This window comes from Lepisosteus oculatus, chromosome 11 (assembly GCF_040954835.1).
Source record: "Lepisosteus oculatus isolate fLepOcu1 chromosome 11, fLepOcu1.hap2, whole genome shotgun sequence".
In the NCBI taxonomy this organism is placed as follows: Eukaryota; Metazoa; Chordata; class Actinopteri; order Semionotiformes; family Lepisosteidae; genus Lepisosteus; species Lepisosteus oculatus.
In genome coordinates this window covers 13,593,543-13,612,327 of record NC_090706.1, presented here as the reverse complement: position 1 = coordinate 13,612,327, position 18,785 = coordinate 13,593,543, and the positions used below count along the sequence as shown (strand labels likewise).

The following is an 18,785-nucleotide window of genomic DNA, read 5'->3' as shown; positions in this document are numbered from 1 at the left end:
CCCGCCGTGCAGAGGAAAGGACAAGTGAAATACCTCGATCCCGCGCACAGCTGCTCCGACGGACATGAACAGCTAGAACAGCCCTGGGCACTAAAGGGTTACAGGTGCCTGGGGTCGTCACTCACACGGAAGGGTGCGGCGGCTCACAGCTGGGGGGGGTGGGGGGATGCTGATGGGAGTCTGGGGCGGATTGGCGCGGACTACTGCCCCGGATCCCGAATGAGGGATGGAGTGAGAGAGGGCAGGTGGACGAGAGTGCATGAGCCCAGAGGAGAGGGGTTAGAGGAGTGAGAGAGACAGGGAGAGACTGAGAGAGGAGAGGGGTTAGAGGAGTGAGAGAGACAGGGAGAGACTGAGAGAGGAGAGGGGTTAGAGGAGTGAGAGAGACAGGGAGAGACTGAGAGAGGAGAGGGGTTAGAGGAGTGAGAGAGACAGGGAGAGACTGAGAGAGGAGAGGGGTTAGAGGAGTGAGAGAGACAGGGAGAGACTGAGAGAGGAGAGGGGTTAGAGGAGTGAGAGAGACAGGGAGAGACTGACAGAAGAGGGACCAAGAGAGGAGACAGTGAAGAGGGACAGAGAGAGAAGAGACAGTGAAGAGGGACAGAGAGAGGAAACAATGCAGAGGGACAGAGAGAGAGGAGACAGTGCAAAAGGACAGAGGGAGAGGAGACAGTGCAGAGGGACAGAGAGAGGAGACAGTGCAGAGGGACAGAGAGAGAGGAGACAGTGCAAAAGGACAGAGGGAGAGGAGAAAGTGCAAAAGGACAGAGGGAGAGGAGACAGTGCAGAGGGACAGAGAGAGAGGAGACAGTGCAAAAGGACAGAGGGAGAGGAGAAAGTGCAAAAGGACAGAGGGAGAGGAGACAGTGCAGAGGGACAGAGAGAGGAGACAGTGCAGAGGGACAGAGAGAGGAGACAGTGCAGAGGGACAGAGGGAGAGGAGACAGTGCAAAAGGACAGAGGGAGAGGAGACAGTGCAGAGGGACAGAGAGAGGAGACAGTGCAGAGGGACAGAGGGAGAGGAGACAGTGCAGAGGGACAGAGAGAGGAGACAGTGCAGAGGGACAGAGGGAGAGGAGACAGTGCAGAGGGACAGAGAGAGAGGAGAAAGTGCAGAGGGACAGAGAGAGGAGACAGTGCAGAGGGACAGAGAGAGGAGACAGTGCAGAGGGACAGAGGGAGAGGAGACAGTGCAGAGGGACAGAGAGAGGAGACAGTGCAGAGGGACAGAGAGAGAGGAGACAGTGCAGAGGGACAGAGAGAGAGGAGACAGTGCAGAGGGACAGAGAGAGGAGACAGTGCAGAGGGACAGTGCAGACCGCTGGAGGATGAAGGATGAGAGAATCTGGCAGGAAGTGAGACTGAGTGATGAGAGGACGGAGCACTGGCTCCAGGGTGGCAGCGGGACAAGGCTGCACTGTGGCATGTGACCAGCAGGGGGAGACAGTGTGGGTCAGCAGGCAAGCAGAGAAGGAAGGAGGGGTTCAGGGGACACTTACGTGAAGGCGAAGGCCACCAGGGCACCACTAACCACTATAAAGTCCAGGATGTTCCACAGGTCCCGGAAATATGCCCCCTGGTGCAAAACCAGGCCCAGGTCAACCATCTGAAACAGAGACCGTCATTACAGCTGGACTCCAGTGTATCCCACATCCTGTCCACACGTCTCTCTGTCCACACTGCACACTGTTCATACTGTCCACACTTCTCTCACACTGTCCAAACTACTCACAGTCCACTCTGTCCACACTACTCACTGCCCACTCTGTCCAGACTACTCACTGTCCACACTGCGCACTGTCCAGACTACTCACTGTCCACTGTCCACACTACTCACTGCCCACTCTGTCCAGACTACTCACTGTCCACATTACTCACTTTCCACACTGCGCACTGTCCAGACTACTCACTGTCCACTGTCCACACTACTCGCTGTTCACACTGTCCACATTTCTCTCACACTACTCACTGTCCACACTGCACATTTTCCACACTGCACACTGTCCACACTGCCCACACTACTCACTGCCCACACTGTCCACTGTCCACACAAAGCTGCCTTTCTTGAAGAACAAGCTGTTGTGTCAAATGTTGTGTGTATGTTTGCCCAGGAGAGGGTGCCTCACCTTGATCACCATCTCAAAAGTGAACACTCCTGTGAAGACGTAGTCAAAATACCGCAGAACCTGCAGGCCAAACACAAAGACCTTCAGGGTACAACCCCAGCTTTACAGACATTACACACGGCAGAACAGAGGACAGTGTACGGGCAAAGGAAGACAGACAGGCAGACAGGCAGAGCTGAGGACACTGAGCCCTGAACAGTCAGATGGACTTACATTGTTGCGTGGGGAGTCGGGCTGGACTGGATCCTCAGCAGCGAGTGCGATGCTGCTCATGGCGATGACGATGAGGATGCACATCTCGAAGTAGCGCAGGTTCACAATGTAGTGACAGACCCGCCGGAATCTGGAGACAGCATAGCAGTCTGTCAGACTGCTAAAATAGGTAGCGCCCACCACTAACTGACACTGCCTACAGGCATCGCCCACCGTTACCTGACACTGCCAACAGGCACCGCCCACTGCTGACACTGCCTACAGGCATCGCCCACCGTTAACTGACACTGCCTACAGGCACCGCCCACTGCTGACACTGCCTACAGGCATCGCCCACCATTAACTGACACTGCCTACAGGCACCGCCCACTGCTGACACTGCCTACAGGCACCGCCCACTGCTGACACTGCCTACAGGCACCGCCCACTGCTGACACTGCCTACAGGCATCGCCCACTGCTGACACTGCCTACAGGCATCGCCCACCGTTAACTGACACTGCCTACAGGCATCGCCCACTGCTGACACTGCCTACAGGCATCGCCCACCTATACCTGACACTGCCTACAGGCACCGCCCACTGCTGACACTGCCTACAGGCATCGCCCACCGTTAACTGACACTGCCAACAGGCACCGCCCACTGCTGACACTGCCTACAGGCATCGCCCACCTATACCTGACACTGCCTACAGGCACCGCCCACTGCTGACACTGCCTACAGGCATCGCCCACCGTTAACTGACACTGCCAACAGGCACCGCCCACTGCTGACACTGCCTACAGGCATCGCCCACCGTTAACTGACACTGCCTACAGGCATCGCCCACTGCTGACACTGCCTACAGGCATCGCCCACCTATACCTGACACTGCCTACAGGCATCGCCCACTGCTGACACTGCCAACAGGCACCGCCCACTGCTGACACTGCCTACAGGCACCGCCCACTGCTGACACTGCCTACAGGCATCGCCCACTGCTGACACTGCCTACAGGCATCGCCCACCGTTAACTGACACTGCCAACAGGCACCGCCCACTGCTGACACTGCCTACAGGCACCGCCCACTGCTGACACTGCCTACAGGCACCGCCCACTGCTGACACTGCCTACAGGCATCGCCCACCGTTAACTGACACTGCCTACAGGCATCGCCCACTGCTGACACTGCCTACAGGCACCGCCCACTGCTGACACTGCCTACAGGCACCGCCCACTGCTGACACTGCCTACAGGCATCGCCCACCGTTAACTGACACTGCCTACAGGCATCGCCCACTGCTGACACTGCCTACAGGCACCGCCCACTGCTGACACTGCCTACAGGCATCGCCCACCGTTAACTGACACTGCCAACAGGCACCGCCCACTGCTGACACTGCCTACAGGCATCGCCCACTGCTGACACTGCCTACAGGCATCGCCCACCGTTAACTGACACTGCCTACAGGCACCGCCCACTGCTGACACTGCCTACAGGCACCGCCCACTGGTAACTGACACTGCCAACAGGCCCCGCCCACTGCTGACACTGCCTACAGGCACCGCCCACTGGTAACTGACACTGCCAACAGGCCCCGCCCACTGCTGACACTGCCTACAGGCACCGCCCACTGCTGACACTGCCAACAGGCACCGCCCACCGTTAACTGACACTGCCAACAGGCACCGCCCACTGCTGACACTGCCTACAGGCACCGCCCACTGCTGACACTGCCAACAGGCACCGCCCACCGTTAACTGACACTGCCAACAGGCATCGCCCACTGCTGACACTGCCAACAGGCACCGCCCACTGCTGACACTGCCTACAGGCACCGCCCACTGCTGACACTGCCAACAGGCACCGCCCACTGCTGACACTGCCTACAGGCACCGCCCACTGCTGACACTGCCTACAGGCATCGCCCACCATTAACTGACACTGCCTACAGGCACCGCCCACTGCTGACACTGCCTACAGGCCCCGCCCACCGTTAACTGACACTGCCTACATGCACCGCCCACTGCTGACACTGCCTACAGGCATCTCCCACAGTTAACTGACACTGCCTACATGCACCGCCCACTGCTGACACTGCCTACAGGCACCGCCCACTGCTGACACTGCCAACAGGCACCGCCCACTGCTGACACTGCCAACAGGCACCGCCCACTGCTGACACTGCCTACAGGCATCTCCCACCGTTAACTGACACTGCCAACAGGCACCGCCCACTGCTGACACTGCCTACAGGCATCTCCCACCGTTAACTGACACTGCCAACAGGCACCGCCCACTGCTGACACTGCCAACAGGCACCGCCCACTGCTGACACTGCCTACAGGCACCGCCCACTGCTGAGACTGCCAACAGGCACCGCCCACTGCTGACACTGCCTACAGGCACCGCCCACTGCTGACACTGCCTACAGGCACCGCCCACTGCTGACACTGCCAACAGGCACCGCCAACTGCTGACACTGCCTACAGGCACCGCCCACTGCTGACACTGCCAACAGGCACCGCCAACTGCTGACACTGCCTACAGGCACCGCCCACTGCTGACACTGCCTACAGGCATCGCCCACTGCTGACACTGCCTACAGGCACCGCCCACTGCTGACACTGCCTACAGGCATCGCTCACCGTTAACTGACACTGCCTACAGGTATCGCCCACTGCTGACACTGCCTACAGGCATCGCCCACCGTTAACTGACACTGCCAACAGGCACCGCCCACTGCTGACACTGCCTACAGGCACCGCCCACTGCTGACACTGCCTACAGGCACCGCCCACTGCTGACACTGCCTACAGGCATCGCCCACCGTTAACTGACACTGCCAACAGGCACCGCCCACTGCTGACACTGCCTACAGGCATCGCCCACTGCTGACACTGCCAACAGGCCCCGCCCACTGCTGACACTGCCAACAGGCACCGCCCACCGTTAACTGACACTGCCAACAGGCACCGCCCACTGCTGACACTGCCTACAGGCACCGCCCACTGCTGACACTGCCTACAGGCATCGCCCACCATTAACTGACACTGCCTACAGGCACCGCCCACTGCTGACACTGCCTACAGGCCCCGCCCACCGTTAACTGACACTGCCTACAGGCACCGCCCACTGCTGACACTGCCTACAGGCATCTCCCACCGTTAACTGACACTGCCTACATGCACCGCCCACTGCTGACACTGCCTACAGGCACCGCCCACTGCTGACACTGCCAACAGGCACCGCCCACTGCTGACACTGCCAACAGGCACCGCCCACTGCTGACACTGCCTACAGGCATCTCCCACCGTTAACTGACACTGCCAACAGGCACCGCCCACTGCTGACACTGCCTACAGGCATCTCCCACCGTTAACTGACACTGCCAACAGGCACCGCCCACTGCTGACACTGCCAACAGGCACCGCCCACTGCTGACACTGCCTACAGGCACCGCCCACTGCTGACACTGCCTACAGGCACCGCCCACTGCTGACACTGCCTACAGACATCGCCCACTGCTGACACTGCCTACAGGCACCGCCCACTGCTGACACTGCCTACAGGCATCGCTCACCGTTAACTGACAATGCCTACAGGTATCGCCCACTGCTGACACTGCCTACAGGCATCGCCCACCGTTAACTGACACTGCCAACAGGCACCGCCCACTGCTGACACTGCCTACAGGCACCGCCCACTGCTGACACTGCCTACAGGCATCGCCCACCGTTAACTGACACTGCCAACAGGCACCGCCCACTGCTGACACTGCCTACAGGCATCGCCCACTGCTGACACTGCCTACAGGCACCGCCCACTGCTGACACTGCCTACAGGCACCGCCCACTGCTGACACTGCCAACAGGCACCACCCACCGTTAACTGACACTGCCAACAGGCATCGCCCACTGCTGACACTGCCAACAGGCACCGCCCACTGCTGACACTGCCTACAGGCACCGCCCACTGCTGACACTGCCTACAGGCATCGCCCACTGCTGACACTGCCTACAGGCACCGCCCACTGGTAACTGACACTGCCAACAGGCCCCGCCCACTGCTGACACTGCCTACAGGCACCGCCCACTGCTGACACTGCCAACAGGCACCGCCCACTGCTGACACTGCCTACAGGCACCGCCCACTGCTGACACTGCCTACAGGCATCGCCCACTCCTGACACTGCCAACAGGCATCGCCCACTGCTGACACTGCCAACAGGCCCACCCTACTGGTAACTGACACTGCCAACAGGCCCCGCCCACTGCTGACACTGCCTACAGGCATCGCCCACTGCTGACACTGCCTACAGGCACCGCCCACTGCTGACACTGCCTACAGGCACCGCCCACTGCTGACACTGCCAACAGGCACCGCCCACCGTTAACTGACACTGCCAACAGGCATCGCCCACTGCTGACACTGCCAACAGGCACCGCCCACTGCTGACACTGCCTACAGGCACCGCCCACTGCTGACACTGCCTACAGGCATCGCCCACTGCTGACACTGCCTACAGGCACCGCCCACTGGTAACTGACACTGCCAACAGGCCCCGCCCACTGCTGACACTGCCTACAGGCACCGCCCACTGCTGACACTGCCTACAGGCACCGCCCACTGCTGACACTGCCAACAGGCATCGCCCACTGCTGACACTGCCAACAGGCCCACCCTACTGGTAACTGACACTGCCAACAGGCCCCGCCGACTGGTTACTGACACTGCCAACAGGCTCAGCCCACTGCTGACACTGCCCAGGCACCTCCCACCACTACCTGACACTGTTTAAGAGGCACCTCCCACCACTACCTGACACTGCCAACAGGCACCGCCCACCCCTACCTGACACGACACTGACTCACGGGTTGGTGGTGGACAGGATGAACATGGAGCTGTAAGGTGGCATGGGCTTGGGTCCATCTTCCCCTCCTTTCTCATCGTCCTCTTCCTCCTCCTTCTTCTCCTCCTCCTTCTTCGGGAGGGGCTCCGTGTTGGCATTCTTATTCTCTGCACAAGGAGAGCAACACAGGGGGCAGGTAGAAGAGGAAAAAAGCAGAGAAAGGCAGAGAGAGAGAAAAGGCACACTGATTAGCCTTTCGGAGACCCACACGCAGCCTGGGTCAGCGGCCGAGGCCCACAGAACGGGGCACTGTGGCCCGAAGACGGGCGCTGACAGGATTGGGGTTAGGGTTTCAACAGAGGAGCCAGCCAGCAGCGCAGAGGTCAAAGGTCATAGGTCATTGCCAGCCGGCCATATCCGGTTGGCATCTGACGAGCCGGGTGGGTACAGGACACGACCAAGAGCTGGCACTCCCGTTAAAGAGTAACAGAGGCTCCCTCACCCTGCAGCGTGGCGTTCTCGCTGGGGAAGACAGGCGGCATGTTCACCGCCGTGTGCTCCGGCTTCTTGGCGCTGCTCTTGGGCGCGCCGCTGGGCGTGGAGGGGGGGTTGGTGAGGATCAGGCTGCTCTCGGGCGTCTTGCCCGGGCTGCCGGCCGGGGGCTGCGGGCTGTTGGGCGTCTTGCGGTTGAGGGCGTTGTGGGTGTTGGGCAGGGCGGAGCAGGGGGGTGGGTTGGCGTGGTTGGCGGGCTTGGCGGGGCTGGGCACGGCGGAGGGGCTGTGGTTGGCGTGGTTGCGGGCGGCGGGGGGCTGCGTGGCCAGCTGGCTGTTCTTCATGTTGTCGATGTGCTCGCTGTGCTGGCTGTCCTGCCGCTGGATGGGCCGCGTGGTGGACAGGCTGGGGCCGGACGCCGGCCCGTTGCCCAGCCCCTCCCTGAGAGGGGGACAGAGAGAGACAGAGGGACACGGTCAGAGCACCGCGGGCAGCCGGCAGGCGTGTGGCGCCCCCCTCCTCCCCGGTCACTCACTTCCTCCTCCGGTGCCGGCGATCCCTCTCCCCGTCCCGGCGGCCGTCGCTGTCCATGGTGGACTGGGCGCCGTGGCGATGGCGCCTCCTCCTCTCGGCCAGGTCCGGCTGCTCGCAGTCGCCGCCCCCTCCGTCCTGCCCCCTCCCTGCTCCCCCTCTGTGCCGGCCCCCGCGGCCCCCGCCCCCTCCGTCCTCGTCCTCGGGGGCGCGGCGGTGCGGGCGGGGCCGGCGGGGCTCGGGGGCGCCCCCCTCCCCGCGGGGAGACATGCTACGCCCCTCCTTTCCCCGGCCGGCGGGGACCCTGTGCTGGTGCCGGCGATGGGGGTCCCGGGTTCTCTCCCCGGGGGAGGGTTCGGGGCAGTCGGGGTGCATGTGGTTTTGGGGGTGGGGGGGCCCGGGGTCGTGCTCCTTGCTGCTGCTGCGGCCGCCCAGCCTCCGAGTCTCCGCGGAGTCGGCGCGCTCGTACGGCCGGCCCGGCATGCCCCCCCCGCCCCCGCCGCCCCCGCCCCCGCCCCGCTCGTGGAAGCGCGCCTGCTTGCGCAGGAACTCCTCGGCCCGCTGCTGGCTGAGCCGCTGCTCCGAGCTGGTGTCACTGGGCCGGGTCTTGTTGGTGTTGTTGTTCCGGTTCTCCTGGGGGTCCACGACCAGCGGCCGGTCCAGGTGGGTCTTCATGTCTGGCCGGATGTGCCGAGAGTACGACACCTGCAGGGGGAGGAGAGGAGAGGAAGAGTCACACCCGCAGGGGGAGGAGAGGAGAGGAAGAGTCACACCTGCAGGGGGAGGAGAGGGGAGGAAGAGTCACACCCGCAGGGGGAGGAGAGGAGAGGAAGAGTCACACCTGCAGGGGGAGGAAGAGTCACACCTGCAGGGGGAGGAGAGGGGAGGAAGAGTCACACCTGCAGGGGGAGGAGAGGGGAGGAAGAGTCACACCTGCAGGGGGAGGAGAGAAGAGGAAGAGTCACACCTGCAGGGGGAGGAGAGGAGAGGAAGAGTCACACCCGCAGGGGGAGGAGAGGGGAGGAAGAGTCACACCTGCAGGGGGAAGACAGGGGAGGAAGAGTCACACTGTTGGGGGAGGAGAAAAGGAGTGCCCTCACCTTCCAGCGGTCTTCGGGGTCGAGCTCGTTATATAGCGCCTCCCGACTCGCCATCAGGTTCTGCCGGCGGATCTCACTGGTGCGCTGCTCCCACACTGACTTCACCCCTTTCTGGTTCTTCTGCTGTTCCTTCCTGCACAGGGCAGACAGTCAGGCAGCAGGTGAGAAAGGGGGGGACGTGCTGCAGAAAGCTGGGGGACGTGCCGTAGAGAAGCAGAGGCACTGTGGGACACTTACGCTGCAATGGACAGGTTTGCCGCAGACAGGGGGCTGACCTCTGCCACCTCCTTGGCTTTCTGGAGAGCGATCTTCTGATTGGTCGCCTCCTCCTCCTCCTGCTCATCCTGGTCAGAGAGGGAGAGAGAGACAATACTGTGCTTTACAGTGACTCCCAGCATCAGTCAGCCCCTTTTCTCCTCCAGGGTACAGTATACAGGACACAGTACCTCCTCCCTCAAACTGAACTATTTCACCTGCTGAGCTCCATTGACCACTTAATCCAGTATTCAGTGATCGATTCACTTGCTGAGCTCCCACAAACATTCAATCCAGTATTCAGTGATCGACTTACTTGCTGAGATCCCATGACTATTCAATTCAGTATTCAGTGATTGATTCACTTGCTGAGCTCCCATGACCATCTGATCCAGTATTCAGTGATCGATTCACTTGCTGAGCTCCCATGACCGTTTGATCCAGTATTCAATGATCGATTCATCTGCTGATCTCACATGATCATTCGATCCAGTATTCAGTGATTGATTCATCTGCTGATCTCCCATGATCATTCAATCCAGTATTCAGTGATCGACTTACTTGCTGAGATCCCATGACTATTCAATTCAGTATTCAGTGATTGATTCACTTGCTGAGCTCCCATGACCATCTGATCCAGTATTCAGTGATCGATTCACTTGCTGAGCTCCCATGACCGTTTGATCCAGTATTCAATGATCGATTCATCTGCTGATCTCACATGATCATTCGATCCAGTATTCAGTGATCGATTCATCTGCTGATCTCCCATGATCATTCAATCCAGTATTCAGTGATCGATTCACTTGCTGAGCTCCCATGACCATTTGATCCAGTTTTCAGTGATCGATTCCCCTGATGACCTCCCATGACTATTTGATCCAGTACTCGGTGATTGATTATTTGAATAAGTGATCTATACTCCTGGTCCCAGGGAGGCACAAGGTCTGCTGGTTCATCTCTGCTTCAGGTCTTAATGCCTAAATTGGTGTTACTACTCCTATTTCCTGTCCTTCAGTCATTGAGGAACGTGAGTTGTAGTTTGTTTCTGTGAGCTTGTGGGGCTGAACTGCACCAGGATGAGGAAGAATACAGAATACAACTGCCAGGAAAGCATCAACCCCTCAAAACTCATCCAGCATTAAAATCTCATTCCTGATCATGTGACCTTGCTCTCCACCTTACCAGCTTATAAACCAGGGTCACCAACACTGTGCTACAGCACCGCCCTCTACAGGTCACATCGCAAATAGCAACCGATGAGCTGCTTCGTTCTTTTGCGTTGTGAATTCTGACCCTTTTCTCAGAAAAGTTGTGGTTGTTGCAGGTGCAGTCCTTGCACTGTTTGCTTCCACTGTGTGAAATTTAAGCTGACTCGAGGAAGTTTTTAGAGCCCAATGCTCTAATCTTACCAGAACAGGCTCTATCTACATAATTGTAATGCAGTTCTTCACAGCTTCCTAATGGAGCGAAGCTGCGCTGTACCTTAGTGAGCTCCTGTGCATTGGCCAGGTTGTCGACGGCGATGGCCAGGAACACATTGAGCAGGGTGTCTGAGGTCAGGGGTCAAAGTCAACAGACATAGCACCTGAGTCTCATGCCGTTTTAAAAACCTATCCTACAACTAGGCAGTGTCACTAGTGTGTCTGAGTGTGTGTAAGTGTGTGAATCAGTGTGTTTTACTGTGTGTCTCAATCAGTGTGTTTTACTGTGAGTGTGAGTTTGCATCACTGTGTTTTACTGAGAGTCTGCCTCACAGTGTTTTACTGAGAGTGTGCATCCAAGTGTTTTACTTGACTGTGCGTGCAGTAGTGTGTTTAACTGTGTATGTGCATCATTTTGTTTTACTGAGAGTGTGCATCGCTATGCTTTACTGAGAGTGTCCATCAGTGTGTTTTACTGTGTGTGTGTTGTGTTCAGGGGATTGTGTTGTGAGTGTGTATATGAAACAGAGTGTTTAACTGTGTGTGTCTTGTGCGCTCGAGGACCGTGCTGTCAGGATACAGTTTCCAAAGAGTGTGAGCACGATGAAGTAGATGGAGAAGACCATTCCTGAGTTCACTCCGCCCTGAGACTCAATCCCGTCGTACATCACAGCATTCCAGTCCTCTCCCGTCAGGATCTGTGCACAGAGACATACAGCGGCATCACTCTGGGCAGAGTCCGTGACACACACACCCCTCCACTCCGCCCACCTCCCCCTTACCTGGAACACTGTCATTATTGCTGCAGGAAAGGTGTCAAAGTTGGTTGGAGGTGTGCCGGTGTCAAAATTGAACCTGAGCCGTGGAAAACAGAGCGAGAGACGGGATAAGAGAGAGGGAGAGGCTGGAGGACAGTGTGGGTGCAGGGGAGGCGGGGCACAGGTACGGAGAGAGACAAAGACGGGGTACTCACTGCCCCCCGAAGAGCTGCATGCCCAGCAGGGCGAAGACGACGATGAAGAGGAAGAGCAGGAACAGCAGGCTGATGATGGACTTCATGGAGTTGAGCAGAGACACCACCAGGTTCCTCAGGGAGGCCCAGTACCTGGACAGAGGGTGGAAGTGGGAGACAGTGGTGGTCAGTGGACAGAGGTCACTGGGAGAGAGAGTGGTGGTCACTGGACAGAGGTCACTGGGAGAGAGAGTGGTGGTCAGTGGACATAGAGGGCATGAAAGAAAGAGTAATGTCCAGAGCTAACAGGTACAGTTATGCAAGGTAGACATTCAGAACAGCCAACAGACTCACTTGGTGACTTTGAAGATCCTTAATAACCTGAGAGCTCGTAAGACACTGATCCCAAAGGAGGTCCCTGGCTTCACCACGGCCCAGATCACCTCAAAAATGCTGCCAACGATGACCTGGAACATGTTACAGCAAAACACTCATCCATCAGTCCTCCGCACCACAGGGACACACAATCCACAGGACACCAATGGAACACAGTAAAGCACTCACCCATCAGCTACCAATGAAAAACAGTCTTCATTACTACTTTTGTGTGGCTGTGAAAGCGCAGTGCTGTGTGTCAGAGTATGTGTGTGTGCGTTTGTAACTCACCGCACAGTCAAAGCAGTTGAACGATGAGTGGAAGTAAGGCCTGGTCCCCAGACCATACATCTTTATAAACATCTCTGACATGAAGAGTCCCAGGAAAATGAACTCCGCAAAGTCTGGAGACAGGGTGAGGAGAGAGAACTCATCAGAGCTGAGAAGACGTACTAGGCCAACAGTGAGGGTTCTAGATCAGCTGTTGAGTTTACAAATCAGGGACAAGGGTTCTAGATCAGTTGTGGTGTTCACAGATTGGGGTGAGGGGGCTAGATCGCTTGTGGAGTTCACAGATCATGGGTGAGAGTTCTAGATCAGTTTTGGAGTTCACAGATTGGGGTGAGGGGTCTAGATCACTTGTAGAGTTTGCAGGTCAGGGGTGAAACTTCTAGATCAGAGTTGGAGTTTCCAGATGAGTGTTGAAAGTTTCTAGATCAGTTCTTGAGGTTACTGGTCAGGGGTGCAAGTTCAAGGTCAAATGTGGAGTTTACAGATCAGGGGTACAGGTTCTAGATCAGTTGTGGAGTTTATAGTTCAGGCTGAGGGGTCTAGATTAGTTGTGGGGTTTACAGATCAGGGGTGAGAGGTCTCGATCAGTTGTGGGGTTTACAGATCAGGGGTGAAAAGTATAGTTTCTGATGTAGAGATTACTGATCAGGAGCAAAGGGTCTAGAGTTCCAATCATAAACACAGGGTAGAGATCGGGGAGAGTCAGTTGGACTCACAGAGGAAGTCGGACAGCAGCTTAGACTGGTTGTAGTGCACGATGGCCACACATAGCGTGTTGAGAGCCACCAGGCTGAGCACAGTCCAGTAGAAGGCCTGAGTCTTGACAATGTGGCGGATGAAGAAACGTAGCCGACGCTCCCTCTTGTGAAACGAAGAGCCCTCCAGCTTAGCGCTCTTTATACTGGCACGGGCGAAGGGCGAGCCTGGGGCAGAAGGAAGATGGGTTTAGTCTTATGGTGCACATTGAAGGGTTCAGGATGCACACTGTGATAGTGGCCCCTGCACTGTGCACTGTGTGCTGTGTTGCTTTATTTATGACCAGTTCAGTGCAAGACTGCATCAGGGCATCCCTGGGCACCAATACATTGGAGGCAACTACAGGCCAGTCTTAGTACGATCATCTGATGACCCAGGCACACTGGAGCAGGGACTGGTGGTGGGCTGGGTCAGGTCTGGGGCTGGAATGGTAGCTGTGGGGGTCAGTTTAGAGCTGGTTTGTGGGCCCCCCCCCATCGCTCACCCACAGAGGCGATGTCCCCCAGGTGGTCCTCGCCCTCCTCTGGATTCAACAGGTCCGTCTTACTCTTCTTAATGGTGGCTCTCCTCCGGGATCCTGGGGTGGCACAGGGACAGTGAGGCGCACACACACTCATGCACAATGCACATGCATTCTCAGTCACTCACACATACTCGTGCACTGTGCACATGCATTCTCACTCTCACACTTGTGCACTGTGCACATGCATTCTCACTCTCATGCTCTCACACACACATGCACTGTGCATGCACACTCTCCCTCGCACATACTCTGACACGTGCACTGTGCACACGCATTCTCACACACACATAAACTGTGCACACTCACACACTCACACACAGTCAGGGAGAGCAGAAGCTGTGAGCTAAAGCTGGAGGCCTTCTTCCTCCATGAAGCAAATGGGAGGAGGAATAAGAGACAGACAGACAGAGAAGCAGCAGCCACTCATCTCTGGATTCTGTTGATTCTGATCCGTGCCCTGGTGTGAGAAAGCCCAATACCACCCAACCCCCCCCCCCACACACACACAAGAGTAGCTGTGTGTCAGAGATACCCCTTCCCTCATCACACGTGTCAGCAGAAGGTTCAGAGAGATAGCAGATGAGCAGGTGGATCCATATATACAGGCGTGTGTATATATATCACTGCCGTGCCCCGGCGAGCAAGCACGGGCCGAAACACAGGGCACAAATACCATCGAAGGGCATCCGGTCGTCCGAATCATTCTCATCCTCCGCCAGGATCACTTCTTCTAAACAGAATGAAAGGGGTTAAATCAAATAGAGGCGTTCTGGACGAGAATACGGCTGTGTCTGTTTATGTATATACAGTATGTGTATGGGGGTGTGAATTTCTTTTTGTGTGTCACAGCTTTGAACCTGCTTTGCCGATCCACTCCATATCTGTATATATAGTGTGTATATATATGTGTGTGTGTGGCTGTGTGTATATTAGTGTATGTAAGTACTCCGTACCTGCTTTACAGATCCACTCCAAGTAGCCATTCAGCTCCCTCTCAATCTGCTGCTGCCTTCTCAGCTTGAGGAACTCACTGCGGTTCTCCACCCGCTCCCTCTCCTTGGCAAACTCCCTGTCAGAACACACACACAGTCTGATCAGCACACAGAGGAGTACTGTACACACACACAGTCTGATCAGCACACAGAGGAGTACTGTACACACACAGTCTGAGCAGCACACAGAGGAGTACTGTACACACAGTCTGATCAGCACACAGAGGAGTACTGTACACACACAGTCTGAGCAGCACACAGAGGAGTACTGTACACACAGTCTGATCAGCACACAGAGGAGTACTGTACACACACAGTCTGAGCAGCACACAGAGGAGTACTGTACACACAGTCTGAGCAGCACACAGAGGAGTACTGTACACACAGTCTGATCAGCACACAGAGGAGTACTGTACACACACACAGTCTGAGCAGCACACAGAGGAGTACTGTACACACAGTCTGAGCAGCACATAGAGGAGTACTGTACACACACACAGTCTGAGCAGCAAACAGAGGAGTATTGTACACACACACAGTCTGAGCAGCACACAGAGGAGTACTGTACACACACACACAGTCTGATCAGCACACAGAAGAGTACTATACACACAGTCTGAGCAGCACATAGAGGAGTACTGTACACACAGTCTGATCAGCACACAGAGGAGTACTGTACACACACACAGTCTGAGCAGCACACAGAGGAGTACTGTACACACACAGTCTGAGCAGCACACAGAGGAGTACTGTACACACAGTCTGAGCAGGACACAGAGGAGTACTGTACACACACAGTCTGAGCAGCACACAGAGGAGTACTTTACACACAGTCTGAGCAGCACACAGAGGAGTACTGTACACACACACACAGTCTGAGCAGCACACAGAGGAGTACTGTACACACACAGTCTGAGCAGCACACAGAGGAGTACTGTACACACAGTCTGAGCAGCACACAGAGGAGTACTGTACACACACACACAGTCTGAGCAGCACACAGAGGAGTACTGTACACACACAGTCTGAGCAGCACACAGAGGAGTACTGTACACACAGTCTGATCAGCACACAGAGGAGTACTGTACACACACACAGTCTTAGCAGCACACAGAGGAGTACTGTACACACACAGTCTGATCAGCACACAGAGGAGTACTGTACACACACAGTCTGAACAGCACACAGAGGAGTACTGTACACACACACAGTCTGAGCAGCACACAGAGGAGTACTGTACACACACACAGTCTGAGCAGCACACAGAGGAGTACTGTACACACACACACAGTCTGAGCAGCACACAGAGGAGTACTGTACACACACAGTCTGAGCAGCACACAGAGGAGTACTGTACACACACAGTCTGAGCAGCACACAGAGGAGTACTGTACACACAGTCTGATCAGCACACAGAGGAGTACTGTACACACACACAGTCTGATCAGCACACAGAGGAGTACTGTACACACAGTCTGATCAGCACACAGAGGAGTACTGTACACACACACAGTCTTAGCAGCACACAGAGGAGTACTGTACACACACAGTCTGAGCAGCACACAGAGGAGTACTGTACACACACAGTCTGAGCAGCACACAGAGGAGTACTGTACACACAGTCTGATCAGCACACAGAGGAGTACTGTACACACACACAGTCTGATCAGCACACAGAGGAGTACTGTACACACAGTCTGATCAGCACACAGATGAGTACTGTACACACACAGTCTGAGCAGCACACAGAGGAGTACTGTACACACACACACACAGTCTGAGCAGCACACAGAGGAGTACTGTACACACACACAGTCTGATCAGCACACAGAGGAGTACTGTACACACACACAGTCTGATCAGCACACAGAGGAGTACTGTACACACAGTCTGATCAGCACACAGAGGAGTACTGTACACACACACAGTCTGATCAGCACACAGAGGAGTACTGTACACACAGTCTGAGCAGCACACAGAGGAGTACTGTACACACAGTCTGAGCAGCACACAGAGAAGTACTGTACACAAACACACAGTCTGATCAGCACACAGAGGAGTACTGTACACACACACAGTCTGAGCAGCACACAGAGGAGTAGTGTACACACACACAGTCTGAGCAGCACACAGAGGAGTAGTGTACACACACACAGTCTGAGCAGCACACAGAGGAGTACTGTACACACACACAGTCTGAGCAGCACACAGAGGAGTACTGTACACACACACAGTCTGAGCAGCACACAGAGGAGTACTGTACACACACACAGTCTGATCAGCACACAGAGGAGTACTGTACACACACACAGTCTGATCAGCACACAGAGGAGTACTGTACACACACACATCGTCTGATCAGCACACAGAGGAGTACTGTACACACACACAGTCTGATCAGCACACAGAGGAGTACTGTACACACACACATCGTCTGATCAGCACACAGAGGAGTACTGTACACACACAGTCTGAGCAGCACACAGAGGAGTACTGTACACACAGTCTGATCAGCACACAGAGGAGTACTGTACACACACACAGTCTTAGCAGCACACAGAGGAGTACTTTACACACAGTCTGAGCAGCACACAGAGGAGTACTGTACACACACACAGTCTGAGCAGCAACAGGGGAGTACTGTACACACAGTCTGATCAGCACACAGATGAGTACTGTACACACACAGTCTGAGCAGCACACAGAGGAGTACTGTACACACAGTCTTAGCAGCACACAGAGGAGTACTGTACACACACACAGTCTGAGCAGCACACAGAGGAGTACTTTACACACAGTCTGAGCAACACACAGAGGAGTACTGTACACACACACAGTCTGAGCAGCACACAGAGGAGTACTGTACACACACAGTCTGAGCAGCAGAATGCACACAGACACACATGACAAGAAACCACAGAGAGCTGGAAAGACAGACAGAGAACATGAGACAGGTATGACCATTAGACAAAGACAGGAAGGGGCAGAGAGTGATAGAGACAGAGAGACAAGCAGGGACAGAGGGAGAGAGAGACACAGTCAGGGAGAGACAGAGAAGGACAGAGATTAAGATGGGCAGGGATAGATGGAGATAGAGAGACAGGCAGGGAGAGAGAGACTTACCCAGACAGCACACCCAGCACCAGGTTCAGCATGAAGAAGGAGCCGATGATGATGAGGGGGATGAAGTAAAGCCAGTTCCAGGCACTTCCTGCGGCATCATTGCTCTGGACAGACAGACAAGCAGTCATTCCACCTCACCCTCAGAACAGCGGGCTGAGAGAGCGGAGTGTTGTGTCCTACAGGTCCCTCTAAGACAGGACAATGCAGCTGCTTGGCTTGTTTCTCTGTGTCGCTCTCACGAACCTCTGCCCTGTTAACCCCGGAGACAGAGTTCACTCCCTCTCCCTGCCTGTCCACTCACTCCAAGTCAACGTCAAAGACAGGAGACAGCGAGGAGAAATAGAGACAGAGGTGCACTTCCTACTGCACTGTGACAGATACTCTGGGATTAGAGAAACATTCTTCCCTAAACTCAGAAATCTAATCCCAGAGTTCCCACACCTGCCAGAATCACAATGGGTCCCAATCCTACTGGGAGAGGGAGGAGGGAACTCAATTGAACTGGCAGCCCAGTATGTGATCTCCTGTCACAGCCTGAGGAACAGTGAGTCCGTCTCCCAATAATGCTCCATCTGTCTACAGTATATGTCAATATTTTATTATATGTTTGTGTTTTGTTCCATGTTAATTTGCTTTGGCAACACCGATTTGTACCCATCGGTCATGCTAATAAAGCACCTTGAATTGAATTGAAAAAATTGAGAAAGTAGAGAGACAGGAGAGGAGAGGGTCAGAGAGGGAGGAGAGAGGAGAGAGACAGGAGAGGAAGAGAGGGTCAGAGAGAAAGGAGAGAGACAGG

At 55.7% G+C, this 18,785-nt stretch overlaps 1 protein-coding gene across 7 annotated transcripts in view; it reads right to left on the bottom strand.

The window, feature by feature from the left end:
- The window catches only part of cacna1ab (calcium channel, voltage-dependent, P/Q type, alpha 1A subunit, b), a 130,487-nt gene that overhangs the window by 56,136 nt on the left and 55,566 nt on the right, over positions 1–18,785 (bottom strand). For 6 of the 7 annotated variants that reach the window (XM_069195653.1, XM_069195657.1, XM_069195656.1 and 3 more), the window contains exons 7-25: positions 17,987–18,090; positions 14,825–14,940; positions 14,545–14,601; positions 13,833–13,925; positions 13,309–13,515; positions 12,593–12,705; positions 12,281–12,393; positions 11,948–12,079; positions 11,757–11,829; positions 11,555–11,672; positions 11,036–11,103; positions 9,533–9,639; positions 9,296–9,428; positions 8,200–8,900; positions 7,675–8,105; positions 7,195–7,339; positions 2,340–2,469; positions 2,127–2,186; positions 1,500–1,606 (exon numbers count right to left, since the gene is read on the bottom strand). In XM_069195653.1, the coding sequence (XP_069051754.1) occupies positions 1,500–1,606; positions 2,127–2,186; positions 2,340–2,469; positions 7,195–7,339; positions 7,675–8,105; positions 8,200–8,900; positions 9,296–9,428; positions 9,533–9,639; positions 11,036–11,103; positions 11,555–11,672; positions 11,757–11,829; positions 11,948–12,079; positions 12,281–12,393; positions 12,593–12,705; positions 13,309–13,515; positions 13,833–13,925; positions 14,545–14,601; positions 14,825–14,940; positions 17,987–18,090 (3,008 nt within the window). The remainder of the gene's footprint in view (positions 1–1,499; positions 1,607–2,126; positions 2,187–2,339; positions 2,470–7,194; positions 7,340–7,674; positions 8,106–8,199; positions 8,901–9,295; positions 9,429–9,532; positions 9,640–11,035; positions 11,104–11,554; positions 11,673–11,756; positions 11,830–11,947; positions 12,080–12,280; positions 12,394–12,592; positions 12,706–13,308; positions 13,516–13,832; positions 13,926–14,544; positions 14,602–14,824; positions 14,941–17,986; positions 18,091–18,785) is intronic. The other variant, XM_069195655.1, reaches the window with a different exon arrangement.